The sequence below is a fragment of the Carettochelys insculpta genome, chromosome 22, assembly GCF_033958435.1.
Source record: "Carettochelys insculpta isolate YL-2023 chromosome 22, ASM3395843v1, whole genome shotgun sequence".
In the NCBI taxonomy this organism is placed as follows: Eukaryota; Metazoa; Chordata; order Testudines; family Carettochelyidae; genus Carettochelys; species Carettochelys insculpta.
In genome coordinates, this window is record NC_134158.1 from 1329163 (window position 1) to 1353741 (window position 24579).

The 24579-nt window shown below is 53.7% G+C and overlaps 1 protein-coding gene, 2 non-coding genes and 1 pseudogene across 3 annotated transcripts in view; 2 read left to right on the forward strand and 2 right to left on the reverse strand.

The window, feature by feature from the left end:
- Positions 1-20647, forward strand: part of LOC142024739 (uncharacterized) — a 189219-nt gene extending 168572 nt beyond the window's left edge. The window contains 1 exon segment of the mRNA XM_075016917.1: positions 16059-20647. Within this exon segment, the coding sequence (XP_074873018.1) occupies positions 16059-17632 (1574 nt within the window). The 3' untranslated portion in view covers positions 17633-20647.
- LOC142025354 (U2 spliceosomal RNA) lies at positions 4471-4664 on the reverse strand. The gene has a single exon (XR_012648629.1). It is a non-coding gene; the product is annotated as a U2 spliceosomal RNA (small nuclear RNA).
- LOC142025361 (U2 spliceosomal RNA) lies at positions 6393-6592 on the reverse strand. Its single transcript, XR_012648632.1, has one exon. It is a non-coding gene; the product is annotated as a U2 spliceosomal RNA (small nuclear RNA).
- On the forward strand, positions 20257-20432 carry LOC142025318 (U2 spliceosomal RNA; annotated as a pseudogene).
- Positions 20648-24579: the final 3932 nt, after the last annotated feature.

A 24579-nucleotide genomic window follows, 5' to 3' on the forward strand; every position in this document is an offset into this window, starting at 1 on the left:
CTGAGAAAAGTGACAACCACTGCACCGCCACCTTTTTTCTTACAAGTCTTTAAACCAGGGAGCCCTGTGTAATCAATGTCTTATGCAGCTATGGCGACTGCCCTGTCCCCCACAACAACACACAGCTGGAGGGGACGTGTCAGCAGCCGGCGCTGGAGCTGCTGCAGGTGAGAGGGCGCTGGATGTGCCCAGGGCCCTATTAAGGAGGGGACTGAGGTGCCTGAAGCTCCAAGCCCAGAACAATTCAGACAGAATTTTTTGAGAGACGTTTTGAAGCATATGCTCCAAAATCTCTGTTAGTCTCTAAGGGGCTACCAAGTCCTGGTGCCTTTGGCCTGGTGCACCTATGACACAGGCCTCACAATCTTCAAAAAGCTTTTCCCTGAGGCAGTGCTTAAGGACAGCATACACAGCAACGCGTACAATCGAACGCAGACCTTTTTTACACTGACGACGTGGGACTGGCTCAGCCGCTTCCATACCAAGCCTCTTCCTAAATTCCTCATAGCCGTCGTCCTTGGCATTATCTTCAGTGGTTTGTATCGGTGCTGAGCAAAACCAAGGTGGGCCCATTTCATCTTCGTTCTCTGACACAACGTCGTCCTGGGGCTCTGGGTCCTCAAGGAAGGCCCTGTCGAGCTCTGGAGAGATTCCCAGAAAGAAAATAATGCAAGATCCTGTGGTCTTTTTAGGTTTTTACAAAATCCCATTACACCACCCCCCCACCTCGCACATTCGTTTCTTCCCTCTTTGGCTTCTTTTCCGTTCTCCTTGTCCGACTCCTGCAAGCTGCGGCCGCCTTCCTCCGTAGGGGTGGACAGAGAGAGGCCGTCTACCTTGTCGGGCCGCCTCGAGAGCGGTTGGGTTTCGGGGTCGGGTTCCGGTGTATCCGTCAACAAGGGTTGGGCCAAAGGGCTCCCCTCGGAGCTGTCGCGGATGCGGCGCTTTCTCCACGTGCGGCGGAGACCCGTCGGCACATGAACGACGTCCGAACTCCTGGCAGGGGTGGTGAAAGTGTCCCTCTTCCCGCTCAGCGTTTGCACAGTTCTGAACCACGCGCTCTTGGAGCCAGATGGCCTCTTTGTGGGGGTAGCGCTGCACTCCGGTTGGTAGAGGGTGGCGGGGCGAGTCCTTCGAGGGGTCGCATGACACCCTTTCCTTCCAGGCACGTGTCTCACTTGACCCCGATGTACTCCTGCCCCCCAAGGGCACGTCTGCCGGTGACAGGGGGCGGGCCTAAAAAGGTTGGGGTGGAACTTCTGGTGACAGGAGGGAGGGTCGAAAGGGTTAAGGGGGTGGGACTTCTGGTGAAAGGGGTGGGCGGAGCTAAAAGGGCTGGGGCGTGGCTGAAGGGAAAAGGCGTTGTGGCGAAGGTTTGATTTTGGTCGGCCACACCCCCGGAAGTGACGCACGAGGGCACGACTGCCAAGAACAGGTGGGCAGAGCTGGGACGGAACAGCTGGGGAAAGGGGCGTGGCTCAAGGGAAAGAGGGCGTGGCTAAAGTTTGATTGATGGCAGACCCCGGAAACTACTCAGGGCTTTGCAGCAGGGCACCTGGCTCACACCAGACTGGGGGGTGCCGGGGGGGGGGGGGGTGGATGCATTGTGGGCGGGGGTCTGGATCAGGCAAGGCTGGAAGGCGGTGGAGGGGCTCTGGGTCAGATCACGCTGGGGCGGGGGGCGGGGGGCGGGAAATGTCTGGGTCACACCAGGTGTTGGGAGGGTCTGGTCAGCCCGGGCGGCTGCTTCGGTGGCTTCAGCTCCCTGCCGGCAGTGACCACCTGCGGCCGCCAGGGGGGGCGCTAAAGCCGCCCGCGGCCGCGGGATCTCCCGAGCCCAGTTTCGAGCCCGGCGCCCTCCGCCGCTGCCGCGCTGGGGCCGCCCCTGCAGCTCCCGCGCGCCTGGGGGAGCGGGACGCGAAGGGGACGTGCCCCGCCCCGCCCCGCCCCGCCCCGCTGCTGCTCCGGGAGTAACGGGGCTCCCCGGCCAGCCCCTCCCGGGGCGCTGAGCTCACGGGGCGTTGGCCGCTGTGCGGGGAGCTCGGCGCTGGGCTGTGCCGGGGCCGGGCCTCCTGGCGGGGGCGAGGAGCTGGGGCTGCTCCCGGGGGTGGGGGACACGTGGCGCCGCTTAGCCCCGCTGGGGGTGAACGCTGCTCTCGGAGGTCACCTGGGGCGACGTCCCCTGCAAGCAGGGCGCTGCGGGACCCAACTGGCCCGAGCCTGCCGCTGTCAGGGGAAAGGCGCCCCAGCCTGGCAGGGACCTGCTGCAGCTGGGGAACCCCCCGGCCCAGGGGAGCCCCCGCCAGCCCCAGGGAGGGATGCCGATCTCCCAGCCCAGCCCCACGTGGCGCCTCCCCCTGCCTCAGCCTGGGGGCTGTGTTGGGGGGAGAGCTGGGGTGGGGTCCTCTCTGCTGTAGCCCGGAGCCAGCCGGCACCCGAATCCCTTCAGACCTGGCTCCACCCCAGAGCCCGCAGGCCCAGGCAGCACCCTCACCCCCAACCCTCTGCACCAGCCCTGAGCCCCCCTCCCACACGCCGAACCCCTTGACCTCACCCCCCGCACGCTTTGTCAGACTACTGATATGGAGGGGATGTGTCACATTTCCCATGAGGGGTGCACGGAACAAATTCATTCCACAGGTGCCTGGGAAAAGTTAACGGGAAGGCTGAGTCTGAGCCCGGGTTTTACAGAGGAAGCACCAACTCAGCTGGGCCAACATCCCAGCCTTGTTCCCAAGGGGTGACCAACAGCTGGGGGGAGCGGGGGCGGGGAGGGGGACAAGCGGGAGCAGAGCGCATGAGAGAGGGGACTTGCATTTCGCTCAGGGTTAATACCCCCTTGGGACTGCCCTGCAGTGCCCTGTCAGAACAACAAGTCCTGGGGCACCTCAGAGACTAACATTCTGGAGCATAAGCTCTCGTGGGCAAAGCCCCGCTTCATCCCAGAGTGCGCCAGCCTTTCTAGGTGGCAATGCGCCCACCGCTCACCTTTTCCCTCTCACTCTACAGGCTCGTCTTCTATTGGCCCAGCCTGCTACTGCTGACTGAGGACTGTTTCTCACCGCCTCTCTCCTTCTTTAGAGTTGCCCACTGCTCACCTTGTAATGATCTGCAGCACGAAGGGTCTGTCCTAATCGCTTCCTGGAACGTCTGGTGACAGTCTCTCATACGTACAGCATCCATTCTCACTCACACAACAAGGAGCTTTCATTAGCACAGATACAATCAGTACTGAGACTGAACAGCAAGTTAATTTCAAAACCATCACACTGAATTCAATGTCAGATACAGGTGAACATTACACAGAACTGAAAGAGTTTTATACTACAGGGGTGCAGCTTGCTTGCTTTTAGGCCCTTTTAGGCCCCATGGAAAAAGTGGCAACTGTCTTCAGTTGCGTCTCCTCTTTGTCTTAAACCTGCACAATCAAAAAGTTTCAATCTGTTCTTAATGGTTAACCAAACCAGGTCTGGCCTGGGGGGCTGGAACAATTTTTATCATGGGAGTGCTGATGAAGGGGCGTTGCAGCCCTCTGCTTTCACCAGCCCTGGAGGCCTGCGGACCTAGAGCAGACCTGCCTCTTACAAACACACGGATTCTTTTCTCTGCAAAAAAAAGAGCAGTCTATGAGCATTTTAAAGGCTAACAAAATAATTTATTAAGGGGTGAGCTTTTCTGGAATAGACCTACATCTTCAGACCATAAGACTCAATATTTAAGGCACAGACAACCAAAAGTAGTCATCAAGGGTGACAAATCAGAATCAAAGTGGGCACATCAGAAGAGCAGTACGAAGGGGAGAAATCAAGAGTCACATCAAACAAAGTGGCTTTGTCTACACTAGCCCAAAACTTCAAAATGTCCATGCAAATCGCCATTTTGAAGATTACGAATGAGACTCTCTTTAGAATGCGGGGGGCGGGGTGGGGGGCAGCACTTGGAAATTGCAGCGGCTCGCGCTGCGCAGCTGGTCCAGATGTGGAAATCCCCTTATTTTAATTTGCTGATAGGAATAAGGGGATTTCGAAGTTGCCGGGGTTCTTTTGAAAAGGATCCCCACCTAGACCAGCGCTGCAATTCCAAAGTGCCTCAGCCACGCACTTGCTAATGAGGTGCTAAATATGCATTTGACTGCTTTTAGAGGTGCTAAATATGTATTTCAGTGTCAAAACAAAAAGCAGTCAAGTAGGACTTGGAAGAATAGTGCTAATCTGCTTTTTGTTTTGGTAGTGTATAGACGAGCACAGCTTCCTCTCTGTCACTATGTATTCCAGTGCTCTCTTCGCAGGTTTCAAAACAGTCATTTATATGGTAACTGTAAACTCTTGGGCTAATGGAAACACAACCCGTATACAAAAGCATAAACGATTTTCTCAATGAATACGTGTACAGAGAACTCTATTTTTAGTTCAGCAAACCAAGACCTTTAGAGTTAACTTCTATTTTTTTAACAATTGTATTCCCCCCAAAGGGAGATGCACCATTCCTGGAAGCACTGCAATACCAGATGGATGCGTGGAGTGGCTGGAGCAAGCTCCTATTCCACCTCCCTGTTCCAAAAATCCATTGAATATATAGTCCTCAGATAGAGGACGTATCAGATATTAAGCTGATAAGAACAGATTAAATGAGTTTTATTTGGGGAATGTTTGAAATACAGCAAAGAGCACTACAAATTAACATACACAAGACTATATCATCTGAGAAACCAGACCGGGTTATGGCGCATTGTATACAGTAAACAGTATCTTAGTACTTGCAAAAGGAACCCATCTAGTCTCAGATCGACAAAACACAGTTACAAATACCAGACAGTATAAAATATCAGCCTTTTGACCAATCCCTACCCTGAGAAGAAAAAGAAGGAATATTTTACAGGTAACAGGCAAAATAAAATATTGGCCTTTTGACCAATCCCAATCCCTGGGAAGAAAAAAAAAAGGAGGGAATATTTTACAGATAATAGACAATATAAAATATCGGCTTATTGGCCAGTCCGTGAGAAGAGGGAAAAAAAAAAAAGGAATATTTTACAAGTAACAGACAACATAAAATATCGGCCTTTTGGCTAGTCCCTGAGAGAAGAAAGACGGAATGTTTTACAGGTAGCAGCCAACATAAAATATTGGCCTTTTGGCCAATCTCTGAGAGGAAAAAGAATAAAAAAAAAAAAATCTTTGTGCATAACAATCCCCGACCCATTAAGTGCCAGGGAGAAAAAAAAATAAAAAAAATTATTTTTAAAAAATAAAATACAAAAAGAAAAAAAATAGAAATAATAGATAAAAAAAGAAAAAAGCAAAAGCCAAAGGAGCTTGGTAATCAGCTGCCACAGTCCTGGCGATGGCCCGTGATACGCTCCATGTAAATGTCCCTGGACCACCTGATGGAATGACACCATCAGCCTGTGCATCAGTCGAGCATAACAGCGACTGACCTCACAGGCCTCCAGTACCCCGTCATTCAGGGGGCCCCAGGCACCCAGTGCCCCCACGAGCAATGCATGGACCTCCACCGAGTAGCCCCGGGACCACAGGGTGTTCACCAACAAGGTATACTTTTATAATTACTTGGCCTGGGCGTTGCGGAAGGCCACTGTGCGGTTCTCAAAGGGCACCGTTATGTCCACAACGAGGACCTTCTTGGACTGCTCGTCCGTCGCGACGATGTCCGGCTGCAGGAGGCTGTCAGTGCCAGGGATGGAAGAGTCTACGGCTACGGATCTAAGGGTCGGAGGGAGCCCTTTCACCAGACAGCCCTGGGTAGCGTTATGGCGGCGCTGCCAAGCAGCCAAATGCACCAGGCAGCCACAGAGAATGTGGGGAAGAGGGTCCAATGGACATGCACAACGCTTGCACCTTTTATTGCATGTCCGTGACAGACAGCACCCTTGAGCGGGATGCAATTAAGGCATGTTCAGTGGGTGAAGCACCACTCCCCAAAACAGACTAGTTTTAATTGACAAGTCAGACCTTTAGGCTGTGTCTACACTCACCAAAAACTTCCAAATGGCCATGGAAATGGCAATTTCAAAGTTTACTAATGAAGTGCTGAAAAACATATTCAACGCCTCATTAGCATGCAGGGAGCGGCAGCACTTCAAAATTGATACGGTTCATCCAGACAGAGCTCCTTTTCAAAAGGACCCCGGCTATTTCAAAGGGGACTCTGAAGCAGCTGGGGTCCTTTCAAAAAGAAGCTCTATCTGGAGGAGCCAGCTGTGGCAATTTCAAAGTGCTACAGCTCCCGGCAGGCTAATGAGACACTGAATATGTACTTCATTAGTAAACTTCTAAATGACCAATTAAATCGCTCTTTTGAAGTTTTTCCGTAGTACAGATATACCTTAGAAGTTAAAAATCTATTTTTCTAACAATATTAATTTTCCCAAAGGGAAATGTACCATTCCTTGAAATACTGCAATACCGGGCTGATGCTTGGAATAAACAGAGCAAGCTCCTAGTCCAACTCCCTGTTCCAAAAATCCATTTGATAGATAGTTCTCAGAAAAAGAACATATCAAATATTAAACTGATAAGAACAGATTAAATGAGTTTTATTGAAGTAATGTTTCAAATACAGCAAGGAGCATAACAAATTAACATACATAAGAATATATCATCTGAGAAACCAGAACGGGTTATGGAGCATAACATACAGTAAACAGTATTTAAGTACCTACACAGGAAACCCATCTAGTCTCAGATGGACAAAAAAAACCACAGTTATAAATAACAGATAAAATAAAATATCGGCCTTTTAACCAATCCCTACCCTGAGAAGAAAAAGGGAAAAATACTTTACAAGTAACAGACAATATAAAATATCGGCTTTTGGCTCAAGACCAACAGTACACTTGATCTTAACCCACAAAAGACCGAAAAACGATACAATTCTGTAAGTTTTACACAGCCCACCCATCTGGACACTTTTAAACGTCACAATGACTCAGCCCAATGGATCACATGTGAGCACTGCAACAAGATTTTCACAGATCGGCAAGTTCACCTACTTTCTTCATCCTGCAGCTCCTTTCTAGCTGCTCAAAGCAAAATCTCTCTCACCTCATAATTCAGCTGTAAAACTAGAAACACCTAATTAAAACACCTCATCTGCATGCAGCCCGCCCCCTCGCGGCAGCGCGCTGACACCGCAGAGCCATTGAAGAGCCAGGGGCCCATGGTTCGGCACTCAGTAAACTCAACACGTCTGCCATAGTCTTTCCTTCCTGTGCCAAGAAGGCCATCATCTTCTCCTCAACCCCGGCACGTGAGGCAGGGCCCCTCGCAAAGGCCTTGGTGATCACAACTTTCAGTGTGCCAATGGGAGTCTTTATCTCACTTGGGAACTTCAAAGAGTCCACAGCCACTGGCAGTTCACACAGCACCACAAAGGCTGTGTCCTCTACTTGAGGTCTAGGCCCCTGTATGCGACACCTCGTTAGAGAATCAATGGCTTTTGTTAGAAGGGCCTCAATTGGGCCATCTTCTGTACCCTCAGGTATCCCCAATTCTAATATACAATTCCAAGGATAGATACTCAACTCCTCACACCAGTCTTCTAGCACACGGCCAGCCACGGCATAAACTCTAACTTATCCTGCAATAACAGAACTGGGCTTCTTACCATGTTATATATATGTGCTTGTGAGGGGTACTACCCAGCAAAAGACATCCCAGATGAGCCCCCACTTATGTAACCCTTCTATTAATGCCAGGTGCCTGCCAGAAGGGCCGGGTTCAGCTCCTGGGGGGTTTCCTGTCAAGGATACAACCAACCGGCTCCAGCCCCCACCCAGTGGCCTGGGATAATTTCACCCCACTTGCTGGGTGCTTGTAAGGAGGTTCTTTCCCCGCCCCCCCCACAAGCACAGAGTCTAAGACAGAAACCGCTTATTTAATGACCAAAACCCACCCCACGGTTACAGTGACAGATGCCGGATATCTAAAACAAGATCCCACCCCCGTATGCTGTAGAACCAAGTCTCTCGCTGGGGCTCTTGGCCCTTTCCCCACACACAGTTACAGGATGTACCTCCCAAGGTGCAGTCCTTGACCCAGAGCCCACAGCTGATTGCTCCTCCTACCAGCCGCCCGCTGCTCCTTCCAGCAGTCCCCCATCATGCACCACCTCTCCTGCCTTCTTTCTGCCAGTCACCACGTTCATCCACTGCTGGTCCTACTGGCCACCTGCCAGTCATTGCTCCTTTACCACTCACACTGCTGCAGATTGCCCTGAGGCAGAACCCTGTGATTTCAACTCTGTGTAGAGTCAGCTGTTATTCTGTAACTTCAGCTATTAACACCTCCGGAGTGGGGTTTAATGGACATCCTCGCATCCAGCTCCACCTTTCAACATATAGAGAAAACTAATCCAGACAAACCTATAGCTATAGAACCAAAACACAAACGAAGGAAACTCCACAAAGCTAATGCAACTAGTACCCCTCCCCTTCCTCTTCGCAATGCTTTGAAGGAGGGAGCCCTGTGTAATCAATGTCTGATGCAGCGATGGCGACTGCCCTGTCCCCCACAACAACCCAGAGCCTTGGTGAGGTCTCACACTCCCACACTGAGTGTCAGCATAAATTGTGGTTTCACAACGAGGTGTTTACAAGGGAGCAGATCTCAGGGCTGACTCGCTCCCCACGCGGCTTTGCCTGGCAGGTGTCACACACGCGCCCTTTGCATTCCCATGCAGATGAGCTCTGGCAGACACACCCCTCCCAGCCTGCAGCAGCGTTGCGTTCCCGCCGCCGCACCCCCCGCACGTGTGACTCTTCCCAGCGCTGCAGGACGCGGGTGTGTGTCAGGGACGGACAGGGGCTGGGAACTGAAAAGGGGGTTTCACACACGGGGGTCTCCGCACTGGGACACGTACAAGTCGGGGCCGCTGCGAGGGTCGGGGCACAAGACGCCCCCAAGCAGTGCCCGGTGACAGCGCCCCCGGCTGCGGGCGGGCGGAGAGAAGAGCCGCCCCTGACACGGGCAATCCAGGCTGGGGGCGGGAGGGAGGGAGGGAGGGGCCCGGAGGGGAACTGACCCCAGCCCAGGAAATCTGCCCGCCTGGGGACCACGTGGGGCACAGAACAAACTCCCGCGGGGAAACCACAGACACGGGCCGGGACGAGCTGCTGGGGCCGGACAGACGGGGCGAGGGGGCGGGGCCGGGCCGGGGCGAGGGGCGGGGCCAGCACAGACTCGCTCCGCTCTGGGGCTGTGGGGAGGCTGCGCGCAGCGCTGGGGCGGGGCGGGGTGAAGGGCCGGGATGACTCAGAGCAACAGCGATGCGCGGCGGGAGACCAGTGTGGAGCCGGGCGCAGAGCTCGAGCTGGGCAGCTCAGCCAATGGGAGTGGGGGGGCAGGGCTGACAGGCAGCTCAGCCAATGGGAGCGGGGGGCGGGAAGAGGCGGGACACACAGGACGAGCCCTTGGCAGGTTCGATGCAGGGACCCCTTCCCAGCTGCTGCTCGCCCCTGACGCAGCCCGCGGTGGGGGGGTGGATGTCGCTGGAGCTACGAGCGGCCACTGATCCGTCTCCCGCAGGCGCAGAGCCAGGCCGGGGGCAGCCGCCTGCTCCGGACAGTTTTACCCGCACAGCCTGTGAGTGGGACAAACCCCCCCACATCTGCCCCCACCGCAGCCCGCCCCTGCCTCACCCTTGCGTCACTTCCCCTCTCACCCCCTCCCTCTTGCGTCACTTCCTCTGCGCCCTTCAGCTTCTCCTTCCAGGACGTCACTTCCTAAGAGCCAGTTTCCTGCCGCCGCCCGGAGGCCCCCCCCGCAGGGAGCCGCCGCCAGGTGAGGCGGGGCCCGGTCGGGCCGGGAACTGATTCCACCCCCCCCCGTTTGTCTCTCGGACGCTCCGTGCGGGGCCCCCCCGCCCCAGCCCCTCCCCTGGTCCCGGCCGGGCCGCCCCGTTCTCCGGCAGCGGCGCCTGGTTCGCCTTCTGCTGCGGCGGCTCGCGGCGCTGGGCCCCGCGGGGAGCAAAGAGGCGCCGCCCCAGCGCCCCGCACTCGCCCCCGCCCGGCTCCGGGGCGCCCGGGGAAGGGAGGGGGGCGGGGGCGGCCGGGGGGGTTGTGACTCGGGGCCGGTTTTCGCTCCTGGCTGCACTCGCACCTCCAGGCGGAGTCTCCGGGCGGCGCCCGCGGGCTCTGCACCCCGCAGGGACCAGTGGGTGCTGGGGGCTCTGTGCTCGGTTCTCCCCCAGCTCCCTTGTTTTCCTCCCAGGGCCTCTGCACCCCCCTGGTTTTCTTCTCCCTTGTCCCCCTCAGTGATTTGGGGTCCTGAGTCCATTGCACCCCCCCCCCCCGCAGGGGATCCGAGAGCTCTGGGTGGGCTTGTGTCCCCCACCCCCCGGTTCCCCAGTGGGGCCGGGCGCTCGTCGCACGGTGCCTGTGCTCCCCCGCGGTGCAGTTCAGTGACCCTCATTGTCCCTTCAGCTGCTCCCTTTCTCCGGGCTTGTCCCTGTGGTGTGTCACTAACCACGTGACGTTTCCGTGGGACACACTCCAGTGCGCAGCAGTGCTGGGGCTCAGGCCGCGTCCGGAGAGAAACGAGGACGGATTTGGGATCTGACTTGTGCGAGGTGGTTCTGTGAGACTCGAGCATTTCCCCGAATGTGCGTGTGCAGCACGTGTGCCCCAGGGAGCGAGTGTGGGGAGCCGGGGGATGCGGAGCAGCTTCCAGCCCCGTCTGAAGTGTCTCCATTGCGCTTTTCCCCTACCAGGTGCAGAGCCCCAATGTCTGGCTCCAGAGCAGCCCCGGACCTGCAGAGACAGAGCGAGGACCTGGCAGTGGCGGAGAAGGTGACCTTGGAGGAGGTGGCTGTGTGTTTCTCGCAGGAGGAATGGGGGCTGCTGGCCCCGGGGCAGAGAGCCCTCTACAGGGAGGTGATGCAGGAGAACTACCAGACCGTGCGCTGGCTGGGTGAGGAGTCCTGTCCCTGGGGGTGTCACAGGCTGTGTGGGTTTCGCAGCAGCTGGGCTGCCTTTGGTTCAGGGTCACTCCCTGTTCCCAGTGTCAGGAGTGTGAGCCCCAGGAATCACTGGGTCCCCTGTGAGAGACTGTCCCCTCCACAGCCCCTCCCAGGGGAAGCAGGTTCAGGAACATGGCAGTGATGCTGCTCTTCCCACAGCCCAGGTCTCCATGTGCTTCCCACCATCTGCCTTGTCTGGAGGTGTGAGTGGAGGGGCGCTGGCAGGAGCGGCGGGTACCAGAGCTGTAGGGCTGGGTCCGGTTGCTCTGAGTCCCTGCAGGGTACCCCTGGGGCCAGTTTGCTGCACCCCTGCTGGCTCTTACCATTTAGGGCGAGTTCTTGAATAATGAAACACAAACTCCCAGACAGGTGCACCAGCTCTCCCATGCACAGTAGATTCCTTTCTTAGGAGTCACTGGTGGGAACCAGACACAGGACAAACCAGTTATGAGTAACATGTGCCTGAGTTGGGATTCAGTGTCACTCCCCGTAGGTCTCATAACACACCTCATCCAGCGTCCTCGGCCTTCATCGATATTGGGGGGTTTTGAAGATGGTTGGGAGGTGCCCGGTTCTGTCATGTGACACCGAGTGGGGCTAAACCTAGGCAGTGAGTAGTCACGTTGTGAAGGCAAAAGCTCAGCTCGAATCTCAGCAGGAGTTTGCAGGAGAGGCAGAGACGGAGGCTGTAACTAATCCCTCCAGCCACACTTCTGCCAGTCGCCTTCCTGCACCGAGGGAAACAGCACCATGTGCAGCTGGAACGTGAGTCAGCAGCAAGCCTGTGCTGCAGGAGGAAAGTGTCAAATCACGCAGAGAAGCTGCTGCTGGCAGAGTAGAACTGAGATAGCAGAGGGGGAGCCCAGCTGCAACAACAGCCACATCCCCCAGAGAGCAGCAAAGCCAAACACCGCCATGGCTGGCTGCAGGAGCAGCAGCTCTTGTGGGTCGCTGGTAGGGCCCACCCAGCAACAGGCAGGCAGGGGCCGCAGAGCAGGAGCCTGGGCGGGATCTGAAGCAGCCAGCCCAGGACTCACCTCACTGCTCAGACAACTTCCTCTGCCTCCTGCTGATTCAAGTAGCGCATCAGAGCCAAAGAGCCAGAGGAACCAGGCCCCAGACAGGAGCTTTGAGGACAGAGCCCTTGTGGAGCCAGAGCTCTGCCAGAGCCTTTCTCTCCAAGTTCTAGTGACCTGCCATGTGGCAGCTGCAGTCTGAGCCCTGCCTGGGGCCTCGGTTTCGGCCCTACCAGCCCTCACAGAGCTCACGTTTTGAGTCGAGCAAAAACACAGAGCAGTCCTGTGTCACCTTATAGACTAACGGATTTTCTGGGGCATCAGCTTTTGTGGGCAAAGGCCCAATTCACCACATGCACCACGTGGAAATTCCAGAGGTCAGTAAAAATATACAGGCACAAGAAAAGGAGGGAGACCCACTCAAGAAGAAGGCTGGAGTCAGTGAGAGCAATTCAGTCATGGAGGATGTGGCGATGTGAACAGCCAGAGTAGAGAAACTCCTTTTCAACTTGGCCAGCTGGTCCTGGTCTTTGTTCAGTCTTAAATGGATGGTGTCACATTTGCAAGTGAACTGCAGCTCTGCAGTTGCTCTTTGAGGTCTGCTTTTGACATTTTTGCGTTGCAGGATGGCTACTTTTAAATCTGCTCCTGAGCGTCCCGGGAGGTTTTGTATATTACCATTCCTGATATCTTATTTGCATCCATTTATTCTTTTACGTAGAGACTGTCCAGTTTAGATGTGCAGGCGAATAAGCCCCGCTGGTTCAAATAAAATTAAAATATAAGTGGAGATACACATCTCCTAGAACTGGAAGGGACCTCGAGAGGTTATCTAAGTCCAGTCCCCTGCCCTCTTGGCAGGACCAAGCACTGTCTGTGGCATCTACTTCCCCAATTGCTAAATAGCCTCGTCAAGGATTGAACTCACAACCCCGGTTTAGCAGGTGTGGTGGTGTCATTGGTGGGTAGAGTTGGCGCTGAGGTTTGTCGAAAGGTTTGGTTTGTGATTTACAGTGTTGTGGTCTATACTTGCTGGTGAGAATTTGTTTAAGGTTGGCAGGCTGGCCGCAGGCAAGAACAGGCCCTGCCTCCCAAGGTCTTTGAGAGTGAGGGATCATTGTCCAGGATGGGTTGTAGGTCATGGATGTTGCACTGGAGTGGCTTTAGTTGGGGGCTGCAGCTCATGGACACTGGTGTTCTGTTGTTTTCTTTGCTGGGCCTGTCTTGTAGCAGGTGGCTTCTGGGTACACATCTGGCTTGTTCCGTCTGTTTCTTCACTTCCTAAGGGGGGTATTGTAGTTTCAGGAGAGCTTGGTAAAGGTCTTGAAGGTGTTTGTCTCTGTCTAAGGTATTGGAGCAAACGTGGTTGTACCTTTAGTGCTTGGCTGTAAACAGTGGATCGTGTGGTGTGCCCTGGATGGAAGCTGGAGGCATGGAGGTAGCATAGCGGTCCTGGGGTTTCTGGTGTAGGGTTGTGTTAATCTGACCATCACTTATGTTCACAGTAGTTTCCAGGAAGTGGATCTCTTGTGTGGACGGTTCCAGGCTGAGGTTCTGGATGGTTTGGAAACTGTCAAAATCACAGTGAACTCTTCAAGAACCTCTTTCTTATGGGTCCAGACAATGATGATGTCATGAATGTGGCTCAAGTAGAGGAGGGGCGCCAGGGGTCGAGAGCTGAGGACGTTGTTCCAGGTCAGCCATAAACATGTTGGCACAGTGTGGGGCCAGGCGGGTGCCCATTGCAGTGCCACTGATTTGAAGGTATAAATTGTCCTCAAATCTGAAGTACTTGTGGGTGAGGACAAAGTCACAAAGCTCCACCACCACTTGTGCCGTGGCATCATCAGGGATACTGTTCCTAACAGCTTGAAGTCCATCTTCACGTGGGTATTTTTGTGAAAGGGACCTCGACATCCGTGGTGGCCAGGATGGTGGTTTCAGGAAGATCACCAGTGCACAGCAGTTTCCTGAGGAAGTCGGTGGTGTTTCAAAGATAGCTAGGAGTGCTGGTAACATACGGTCTGAGTCGAGAGTCCCCATAGCTGGACAAGGCTGCAATGAGAGTGCCAATGCCTGAGCTGATGGTGCCTCCAGAATGTCGAGATTTTATGGATCTTGGGGCTCTGGGGTGTGTCTGTGCAGATCTTTTCCTGCGCTTTTGTCAGGAGTGTCTTGAGCAGACGGTGCAGTTTCTGTGTGTGCTGCTCAGGGGGATCAGAGGACAGTAGCCTGTAGAAGGTGGTATTGGAGAGCTGCCTGGGAGTCTCCTTTTCATGGTCTGACCTATTCATGATGATAACAGCGGCTCCTTTGTCAGCCTCTTGGATGACAACGCCAGAGCTGTTTCTGAGGCTGTGGGTGACATTGCATTCCGCACGGCTGAGGTCATGGGATAAGCAATGTCGCTTTGCCACAATTTCTGCCTGCGCACAGAAGCGGAAGCGCTCTATGTATACGTCCAGTCTGTCGTTTTGATTGCCAGGAAGGATTCCATGCAGAATTCTTCTTCTTGTACTCGAGGTGTGATGGTGCCTGTAGGGCTGTTCAGAGTCTTTTTGAAAGTATTCCTGGCAAAACTGGGGCAGGGTTCCAGATCCCCACAGAACTGTGTCATGTTGTGGGGCTGGTGGGCCACAAAGAGAATCCCTGAGATAGCACAGACTCCTCTGCCGGGCTGAGTGTGTGGTTGGATAGATTGACAATGTTGCTGGGTGAGTTAAAGGCACCACTACTGTGGCCCCATGCGGCAAGTAGGAGGTTAGAGAGTTTACAGTCCTGCAGAGAAGAGCAGTGTGGGTTGTAACTCTCCTGTCTCCTTTCAGTAAAGTCCAGCCACATGGGCGTTTGTGTGGAAGGTTGTTTTTTTAGGAGAGTCTCGAGAGTTGAGAGCTCCTTGTGATGTTTCCCTGTTTGCTGCACAGGAAGCTGAACAGGTGGTTCCTCAGGTCTGTAGGAGTGTGTGACCAATCTCTCGACACAGTCCTTGCAGTGTGTCGGTTGCAGTGAGTGTTTCACCTTCAGTCCGTTCGGTGGGACGTCCATCCATTTGCACTTGGCGAGGAAGATGGTGTCTGTATCTGTGCAGGTTTTCTCATGGGTTTGATGGATTCCCGCTCCACGTGGCTAAATTCGGTGCCTGCCTGGTGCCAGGCATTGGGCATAGCTGTGTTAGTTTTATCCACAAAAACAAACCCAAATCGAGTGTCTTGTTTGAGTTGAGTGGCCCTGTCCTGCCCTGGGATGTGGGGGATGGAGCAGGTCAAGAAGGGAGGCTGAGTTGTACCCTTGTGAGTGCAGCAGGATTTCCCAAAGCTGATGTGATCTCCTGGGTGGAGCGAGGGGAGGCACTGTGGGTCCCAGATCTCCAGGGCGCTGAGAAAGGGGAGATCATCAGCGCCCCACACACAGGTGAGCAGTGAGCTAAAGTGACTCAGAAACCGATTTCCGTGTTCTCCGAGATGTCACTTGGGCTTTTTCATCCAGACTGTCTGACCCTTCAGCCTGTCATCAGCTCCAGCCAGAGGGTGGGAGCAGGGCTGGGGTCCCTCCTCTGGGGAAGGGTTGTGAAGACGGAGGAGGAGCTCAGTTCACGTTATTTCAATCTTTCCATCAGCTGTTGGCTGCGTTCCCCCTTTTCTGTTCCCTTTCTGAGTTTTTCTTTCAGCTCAGTGCACAGAGTGACACTGTCTGGTTCTCTCTGTGTCCCAGCAGGTGAAGTGATGCTGCTCAAGAATGATGAGGAGAATCTTCAGCTGGAAGAACCAGAGCAAGTGGCCTCCTGTGGGATGTTCCTGGGAAGCTCTGAAGGTCGTGTTTCTCAGAGTCCTGAGCACAGAGAGACCTGTGAGAGTCAGCGTAGCCCAGAAAAGCAGCAGGGAAACCATGCAGGGGAGGGGCAGGATAACTCCAGCCATGGAAGCAGAGGTGTGAGAAACACTAAAGAGAGCGAACAACAGAAAACCTGTGGGAAAAGCTTCAGTCTTAACAGTCATTGTACCATCCACACAGGAGAGAAGCCCAATATCTGCCCTGACTGTGGGAGAAGCTTCCAGCTGCACTCAGGTCTTATTAATCATCAGAGAACCCACACTGGAGAGAAACCCTTCCACTGCTCTGACTGTGGGAAAAGCTTCTCATGGTCCTCGAGTCTTAAAAGTCATTGCATCACCCACACAGGAGAGAGACCTTATAACTGCTCTCACTGTGGGAAAAGGTTCAGACACAGGTCACACCTTGTTAATCATAGGAGAATTCACACAGGAGAGAAACCCTTCAACTGCTCTGAGTGTGGGAAAAGCTTTTGTCGGAGGCCAAGCCTTGTTGCTCATCAGAGAATCCACACAGGAGAGAGACCCTTCAGCTGCTCTGACTGTGGAAAAAGCTTTTGTTGGCGCTCAGCTCTTATTGCTCATCAGAGAACCCACACAGGAGAGAAACCCTTCCACTGCTCTGACTGTGGGAAAAGCTTTCGGCAACACTCAAACCTTCTCACTCATCAGATGATTCACAGACGAGAGAAACCCTATCACTGCACTGCCTGTGGGAAAAGCTTCAACAGGAGTGCAAACCTGGTCAGACATCAGAGTATCCACAGAGAGGAGAAACCCTTCAGCTGCTCTGAGTGTGGGAGATGCTTCAGTGATGTTTCTGGCCTTGATCAACATCTGAGAATCCACACCCGGGGAAAACCCTTTCTCTGCTCTGATTGCGGGAAAAGCTTCAGTCAACACTCATATCTTGTTCAGCATCAGAAAACCCACATCGGGGACAAACCCTTCTGCTGCTCTGACTGTGGCAAAAGCTTCTTATGGCACTCAAGCCTTAAAAGTCATTGTAGAATCCACACAGAGGAGAGACCTTATAACTGCCCTGACTGTGGCAAAAGGTTCAGAAATAGGTCAAACCTTGTTAATCATAGGAGAAGCCACACAGGAGAGAAACCCTTCATCTGCTCTGAGTGTGGGGAAAGCTTTGGTGAGAAGTCAAACCTTGTTGCTCATCACAGAATCCACACAGGAGAGAAACCCTTCAACTGCTCTGTTTGTGGGAAAAGCTTTCGTCGGCGCTCAGATCTTATTTATCATCAGAGAACCCACACTGGAGAGAAACCCTTCCACTGCTCTGACTGTGGGAAAAGTTTCTCATGCTCCTCAAGTCTAAAAAGTCATTGCAGAATCCACACAGGAGAGAGACCTTATAGCTGCTGTGACTGTGGGAAAAGGTTCACACAGAGGTCAAACCTTGTTAAACATAGGAGAACCCACACAGGACAGAAACCCTTCACCAGCTCCAACTGTGGGAAAAGCTTTTGTCAGCTCTCAAATCTTATTCGTCATCAGACAACCCACACTGGAGAGAAACCTTTCAGCTGATCTGACTGTGGGAAAAGCTTTTGTCAGCTCTCAAATCTTACAGATCAGAGAACCCAGAGCAGAGAGGAACCTTTCAGCTGTTCTGTGTGTGGGACAAGTTTCGGGAACACTTGCGCCTTGTCAATCATCAGAGAGCTCACAGAAGAGAGAAACCGAATGAATACGCTCACGTGGGTAACCTTCAGTGGCTGCTTGGACATTATTGATCATCAGAGAATTCACACAGGAGAGAAATCCGGAAACTCTCTTTGTCACTATTTTTGAAGCTGGGCCACTGGGCAAAAAAAGTCAGTGAGAACCACATTAACTAACATACTGCTTCTCATTCCTCAAGGGTGTGGTGTTATGGAGCCATTCAAGTAACTAAAATAAAGTCTACTTCTTCCTACATTAACCCACGCTCCTTTATAAAAGAACTGGACACGCTGGAGTTTGTTCAGAACCTCAACTTGATTTATATTTGTTGTCTTTTTTTTTAATTAAATAAATTGAAAATGCTTCACTTGAGTTGTTGCTCTAGGTGTGTCTGGAGAGGAGGGGTCAGTGCATGGGGACTCTGGAGAGAGACCATTGTCCTAGCCCACTGTCACCGCAGCAGCTTTGGGCCCAAATGAGATCCACCTCTACTTGGCTGCTGCAGCTCCAGCAGGTACACCCAGGGGACCGGTGTATGTCCCCCACCTGGGGCAGGGCCAGGGTCATCGGTCTGCTGCACTGCCCAGCCAGAGAGGAATGCAGCAAATGTGCACTTTCTCCTCACTCCCTGATGGAGGGGAACAGCCAACCATGTCCCTGTATGAACTTAGGGGGGAGGCAGCTGCAGCTGTCCCCAAGGGCACCTGGAGGTGGGATGCTCACGGCTGGGACAGTCCTGGGTGGGGGTGAGGGTGCATCCCCAGCCAAGCCCTTTCTTGTGTGGTGGTTGTCTGTTTTCTGTGTGGTCATAGAATCAAAGAACAATAGAGCTGGAAGAGACCTAAAAAAAACATCAAGTCCAGCCCCCTGCCCAAGGCAGGACCAAACCCATCAGATCTCTCTTGAACCGAGACTCAAACACCTCCAGGGATGGAGACTCCACTACTTCCCTGCGTAGACGATTCCAATGCTTCACCACCCTCGTGAAAAAGTTTTTCCTCATGTTCAACCTGGACCTTCCCAACCACGACTTAAGACCTTTGATCCATGTTCTGCCATCGGTGACCATGGGGAACAGCCTCTCTCCAGCCTCTTTGCAGCCTCCCTTCAGTAAGTTGAAGGCTGTTATCAAGTTCCCCCTTCGTCTTCTCTTCTGCTGACTAAACAGACCCAACTCCCTCAACCTTTCTTCACAGGTCGTATGCTCCAGCCCCCGAATTATTTTGGTCACCCTTTGCTGGACACTTTCCAGTGTGTCCACGTCCTTCCTATATTTGGGGGCCCAGAACAGGACAGAGTACTCCAGATGTGGCCTCACCAAAGCCAAATAAAGAGGAATAATCACTTCTCTGGATCTACTGGCAACGCTCCTCTTGATGCCATTCGCCTTCTTGGCTACAGCAGCACAGTGTTGACTCATGTCCAGCTTCTCATCCACGACAACTCCCAGGTCCTTTTCTGCAGAGCTACTACTAAGCCAGTCTGACCCCAGCCTGTAACAATGCTTGGGATTCTTCCGGCCCAAGTGCAGGACTCTGACTTGTCCTTATTGAACCTCATCAGATTTCTTGTGGCCCAGTCTTCCAGTTTATCTAAGTCACTGTGGACCCTGTCCCTACCCTCCAGCCTATCCACCTCTCCCCGTAGCTTAGTGTCATCCGCAAATTTGCTGAGGGTGTAGTCCAGCCCCTCATCCAGGTTATTGATAAATATGTTGAACAGAACAGACCCAGAACCGAACCTTGGGGAACTCCACTTGAAACCGACCGCCATCCTGACATCAAGCCGTTGATCACTACCCACTGGACCCGACCTTCTGGCCAGCTTTCTATCCATCTTACCGTCCATTCATCCAATCCACATTCCTCAACTTGCTGAGAAGAATATTGCGGAAGCCCATATCAAAAGCTTTGCTAAAGTCAAGATAAATCACATCCATTGATTTTCCCCTATCCACAGAGCCAGTTTTCTCATCGTGGAAACTAATTAGATTGGTCAGGCGTGACTTGCCCTTCATGAATCCATGCTGACTATTCCTGATCACTCTACCCTCCTCCAAGTGCCTCAAAATGACTTCCTTGAGGAGCCTGTTGAAGTACAAGACTTCTCTGTGTTTACGTGGCAAACATTCAGCTTTATTGAATTCAATAAGGCAACAGATGAGCCAAACTGGACACTAGTAAAACCAAGTCCAGCAAGGTTGCTTGATGCAGCTCACGCTTGTATTTTATACCCTCACACAAACAAAGCCCAGTGTCAGAGGCAATATAATCACTTCTCAAAGAGAAACCGTTATCAGCAAAGAGAAACAGGTACCGGGGAGCTGGAGTTGAACGTCGAAGTCGGGCGTTATTCCTATCCCCTCATGGGGTTAGCGGCTTCGACGTCTCGCCGCTTAACGTCGGTGTTAACATCGAAATAGCGCCCAACACGTGTAGCCGTGACGGGCGCTATTTAGAAGTTAGTGCCGCTACTTCGAAGTAGCGTGCACGTGTAGACACGGCTTTTGTCTGTTACTTGTAAAGTATTTTCCCCTTTTTCTTCTCAGGGTAGGGATTGGTTAAAAGGCCTGTATATTATATTCTCTGTTATTTGTAACTGTTTTTTTTTGTCTATCTGAGACTAGATGGGTTTCTTGTGTAAGGACTAAGACACTGTTTACTGTGTATTACGCTCCATAACCTGTTCTGGTTTCTCAGATGATATATCCTTGTGTATGTTAATTTGTTATGCTCCTTGCTGTATTTGAAACATTCCCTCAATAAAACTCATTTAATCTGTTCTTATCAGTTTAATATCTGATATGTTCTCTATCTGAGAACTATCTATTAAAGGTATTTTTGAAACTGGGAGTTGGACTAGGAGCTTGCTCCATCCATTCCAAGCATCAGCCTGGTATTGCAGTATTTCCAGGAATGGTGCATCTCCTTTTGGGGGCAGTAATATCGTTACAAAAATAGATTTTAACTTTTAAGCTATAGCTACAATACCCAAAAACTTCAAAATGGCCATGTAATTGGTCATTTTGATGTTTACTAATGAAATGCTGAAGTACATATTGAATGTGTCATAAGCATGCAGGTAGCTTTGGCACTTTGAAATTGACACAGCTGGATACTCCAGATAGAGCTTCTTTTTTAAAAGACCCTGGCTAATTCAAAGTCCCCTTATTCCTATGAGCAGGGGGCAATAAGGAGACTTTGAAGTAGCCGGGGTCCTTTGAGCCGTGCACCTTCCCTGGGAAACCTGGGGTTCAAACACATTCCTCCCCAATTGGCCACTTGAGACCACGAAGACGCCTACGTGACAAAACGGGTATAAGGAGAGGTTTGGCAGCCCACCCGCTTTGAGCTCCAATCACCTACACCTGCTGGCCAGGTCCGGTATTGACTCCCGAGACTGGGGACGCCTGGTTCGTATCTACTTCTTCCCGTGGGACTGACAGAAAGATTCTGGTCACACCGGATCTAGGAGTCAGGGGTAAGAATTACACCTGTATTGCACTTCTTTCCTATAGGAATTGAGGGAAAGACTCTGGTTCCACCAGGTCTAAGAGGCAGGGTTGAAAATCACACCTGCAACGTGCCTTTCTTGTGTACACATTACTTGTATTAGTCTAAGCTAGCGTGTTTGTGTGGAACTTTTCTTAAGTTAAATTGTGTTGTTTCCCCTTCAAAAACCGCGGGTACGAGCTGTTTTGGGCTGTAAACTGCTAAAAACCATTAGCCTGTCAATCAAACCAGGGGAAGCCCTTATCTTACCTTTAAAACGCGTTTACCCCTTTGATCTAGGGGAAAACTGCGATGGATCGGCCATTACCTTTCACATAGAACTGTAGAAAATCATCTTGTCTGTCAAACCCCAGGGGGTCCTCACCTTAACCGGCGAGCTGCGGTCAGCAATGACCTTCTGTAAACATGAGTAACCCCAAGAAAATCATCGTCCTGTCACTCACTCGGCGGCCATCTTGGTTTCATTCATAAATTGGGCGGTCACTTTCAAAGCCCCTTTTACTCGTGGCAGCCCCTTGTGCTGTAAAATCGCTGTCAGCGGTTTCCCTGTTAACTGCTGCTAAAGTTATTAACACACAATTCACAAATAGTTGTACTTTAATCGTTTGTCTTAGTTAAACTCTTTCTATCTTTGTATAAATAAAAGTAACTGTTAAAGCCTCTAATAAGTGTAATTTTCCTCTTGCTGCTGTACCCGAACTAAACGCAAACCAAAGAACCCCGCCTGCCCTGGCTGCTCAGCGCAGCTGCTCGTGCGGCATCACCCCCTTTGCCCCACCAGACCTTTAACTGGCACATGGGCATCGGCTCACAGTTGGTGCTTCCTCTGCTAACTCTTCCCAGGCACCTGTGGAATGAATTTGTTCCGTGCACCCCTCATGTGAAATGGGACAAATCACCTCCATATTAGCAGTCTGACAAAGCGTGGGGGGGGGTGAGGCCAAGGGGTTCGGCGTGTGGGAGGGGGGCTCAGGGCTGGTGCAGAGGGTTGGGGGTGAGGGTGCTGCCTGGGCGTGCGGACTCTGGGGTGGAGCCAGGTCTGAAGGGCTTGGGGTGCCGGCTGGCCCCGGGCTACAGCAGAGAGGACCCCACCCCAGCTCTCCCCCCAACACAGCCCCCAGGCGGAGGCACCACGTGGGGATGGGCTGGGAGATCGACATCCCTCCCCTGCCCTCAGTAGGACTGGGGCTGGCGGGGGCTCCCCTGGGCCGGGGGGTTCCCCAGCTGCAGCAGGTCCCTGCCAGGCTGGGGCGCCTTTCCCCTGGCCGCGGCAGGCTCGGGCCAGTTGGGTCCCGCAGCGCCCTGCTTGCAGGGGACGTCGCCCCGGGTGACCTCCGAGAGCAGCGTTCACCCCCAGCGGGGCGAAGCGGCGCCACGTGTCCCCCACCCCCGGGAGCAGCCCCAGCTCCTCGCCCCCGCCAGGAGGCCCGGCCCCGGCACAGCCCAGCGCCGAGCTCCCCGCACAGCGGCCAACGCCCCGTGAGCTCAGCGCCCCGGGAGGGGCTGGCCGGGGAGCCCCGTTACTCCCGGACCAGCAGCCGGGCGGGGCGGGGCACGTCCCCTTCGCGTCCCGCTTCCCCAGGCGCGCGGGAGCTGCAGGGGCGGCCCCAGCGCGGCAGCGGCGGAGGGCGCCGGGCTCGAACCTCGGCTCGGGGGAGCCCGCGGCCGCGGGCGGCTTTAGCGCGTCCCCTGGCGGCCGCAGGTGGTCACTGCCGGCAGGGAGCTGAAGCCACCGAAGCAGCCGCCCGGGCTGACCAGACCCTCCCAGCCCCTGGTGTGACCCGGACATTTCCCGCCCCCCGCCCCAGCGTGATCTGACCCAGAGCCCCTCCACCGCCTTCCAGCCTTGCCCGATCCAGACCCCCGCCCACAATGCATCCACCCCCCGGCACCCCCCAGTCTGGTGTGAGCCAGGTGCCCTGCTGCAAAGCCCTGAGTAGTTTCCGGGGTCTGCCATCAATCTAACTTTAGCCACGCCCTCTTTCCCTTGAGCCACGCCCCTTTCCCCAGCTGTGCCGTCCCAGCCCTTTCAGCTCTGCCCACCTGTCCTTGGCAGTCGTGCCCTGGCGCGTCACTTCCGGGGGTGTGGCCTACCAAAATCAAACCTCAGCCACGCCTTTTCCCTTCAGCCACGCCTCAGCCCTTTTAGCTCCGCCCACCCCCTGCACCAGAAGTCCCACCCCCTTAACCCTTTCGACCCTCCCTCCTGTCACCAGAAGTTCCACCCCAACCTTTTTAGGCCCGCCCCCTGTCACCGGCAGACGTGCCCTTGGGGGGTAGGAGTACATCCGGGTCAAGTGAGGCACGTGCGTGGAAGGAAAGGGTGTCATGCGACCCCTCGAAGGACTCGCCCCGCCACCCTCTACCAACCGGAGCGCAGCGCTACCCCCACAAAGAGGCCATCTGGCTCCAAGGGCGCGTGGTTCAGAACTGTGCAAACGCTGAGCGGGAAGAGGGACACTTTCACCACCCCTGCCAGGAGTTCGGACGTTGTTCATGTGCCGACGGGTCTCCGCCGCACGTGGAGAAAGCGCCGCATCCGCGACAGCTCCGAGGGGGAGGCGGTAGCCGAGGGGAGCCCTTTGGCCCAACCCTTGTTGACGGATACACCGGAACCCGACCCCGAAACCCAACCGCTCTCGAGGCGGCCCGACAAGGTAGACGGCCTCTCTCTGTCCACCCCTACGGAGGAAGGCGGCTGCAGCTTACAGGAGTCGGACAAGGAGAACGGAAAAGAAGCCAAAGAGGGAAGAAACGAATGAGCGAGGTGGGGGGGCGGTGTAATGGGATTTTGTAAAAACCTAAAAAGACCCCAGGATCTTGCATTATTTTCTTTCTGGGAATCTCTCCAGAGCTCGACAGGGCCTTCCTTGAGGACCCAGAGCCCCAGGACGACGTTGTGTCAGAGAGCGAATATGAAATGGGCCCACCTTGGTTTTGCTCAGCACCGATACAAACCACTGAAGATAATGCCAAGGATGACGGCTATGAGGAATTTAGGAAGAGGCTTGGTATGGAAGTGGCTGAGCCAGTCCCCCATCGTCAGTGTAAAAAAGGTCTGCGTTCGATTGTACGCGATGCTGTTTATGCTGTCCTTAAGCACTGCCTCAGGGAAAAGCTTTTGGAAGATTGTGAGGCCTGTGTCATAGGTGCACCAGGCCAAAGGCACCAGGACTTGGTGGCCCCTTAGAGACTAACAGAGATTTTGGAGCATATGCTTCAAAACGTCTCTCAAAAAATTCTGTCTGAATTGTTCTGGGCTTGGAGCTTCAGGCACCTCAGTCCCCTCCTTAATAGGGCCCTGGGCACGTCCAGCGCCCTCTCACCTGCAGCAGCTCCAGCGCCGGCTGCTGACACGTCCCCTCCAGCTGTGTGTTGTTGTGGGGGACAGGGCAGTCGCCATAGCTGCATAAGACATTGATTACACAGGGCTCCCTGGTTTAAAGACTTGTAAGAAAAAAGGTGGCGGTGCAGTGGTTAAGTCACTTTTCTCAGTGCCTTGGCTGTGCAGCTCTAAGTCTGGCTTGGCTAGTCCTTCCCTGCTGTTGAAAGGTAAAGGTGGTG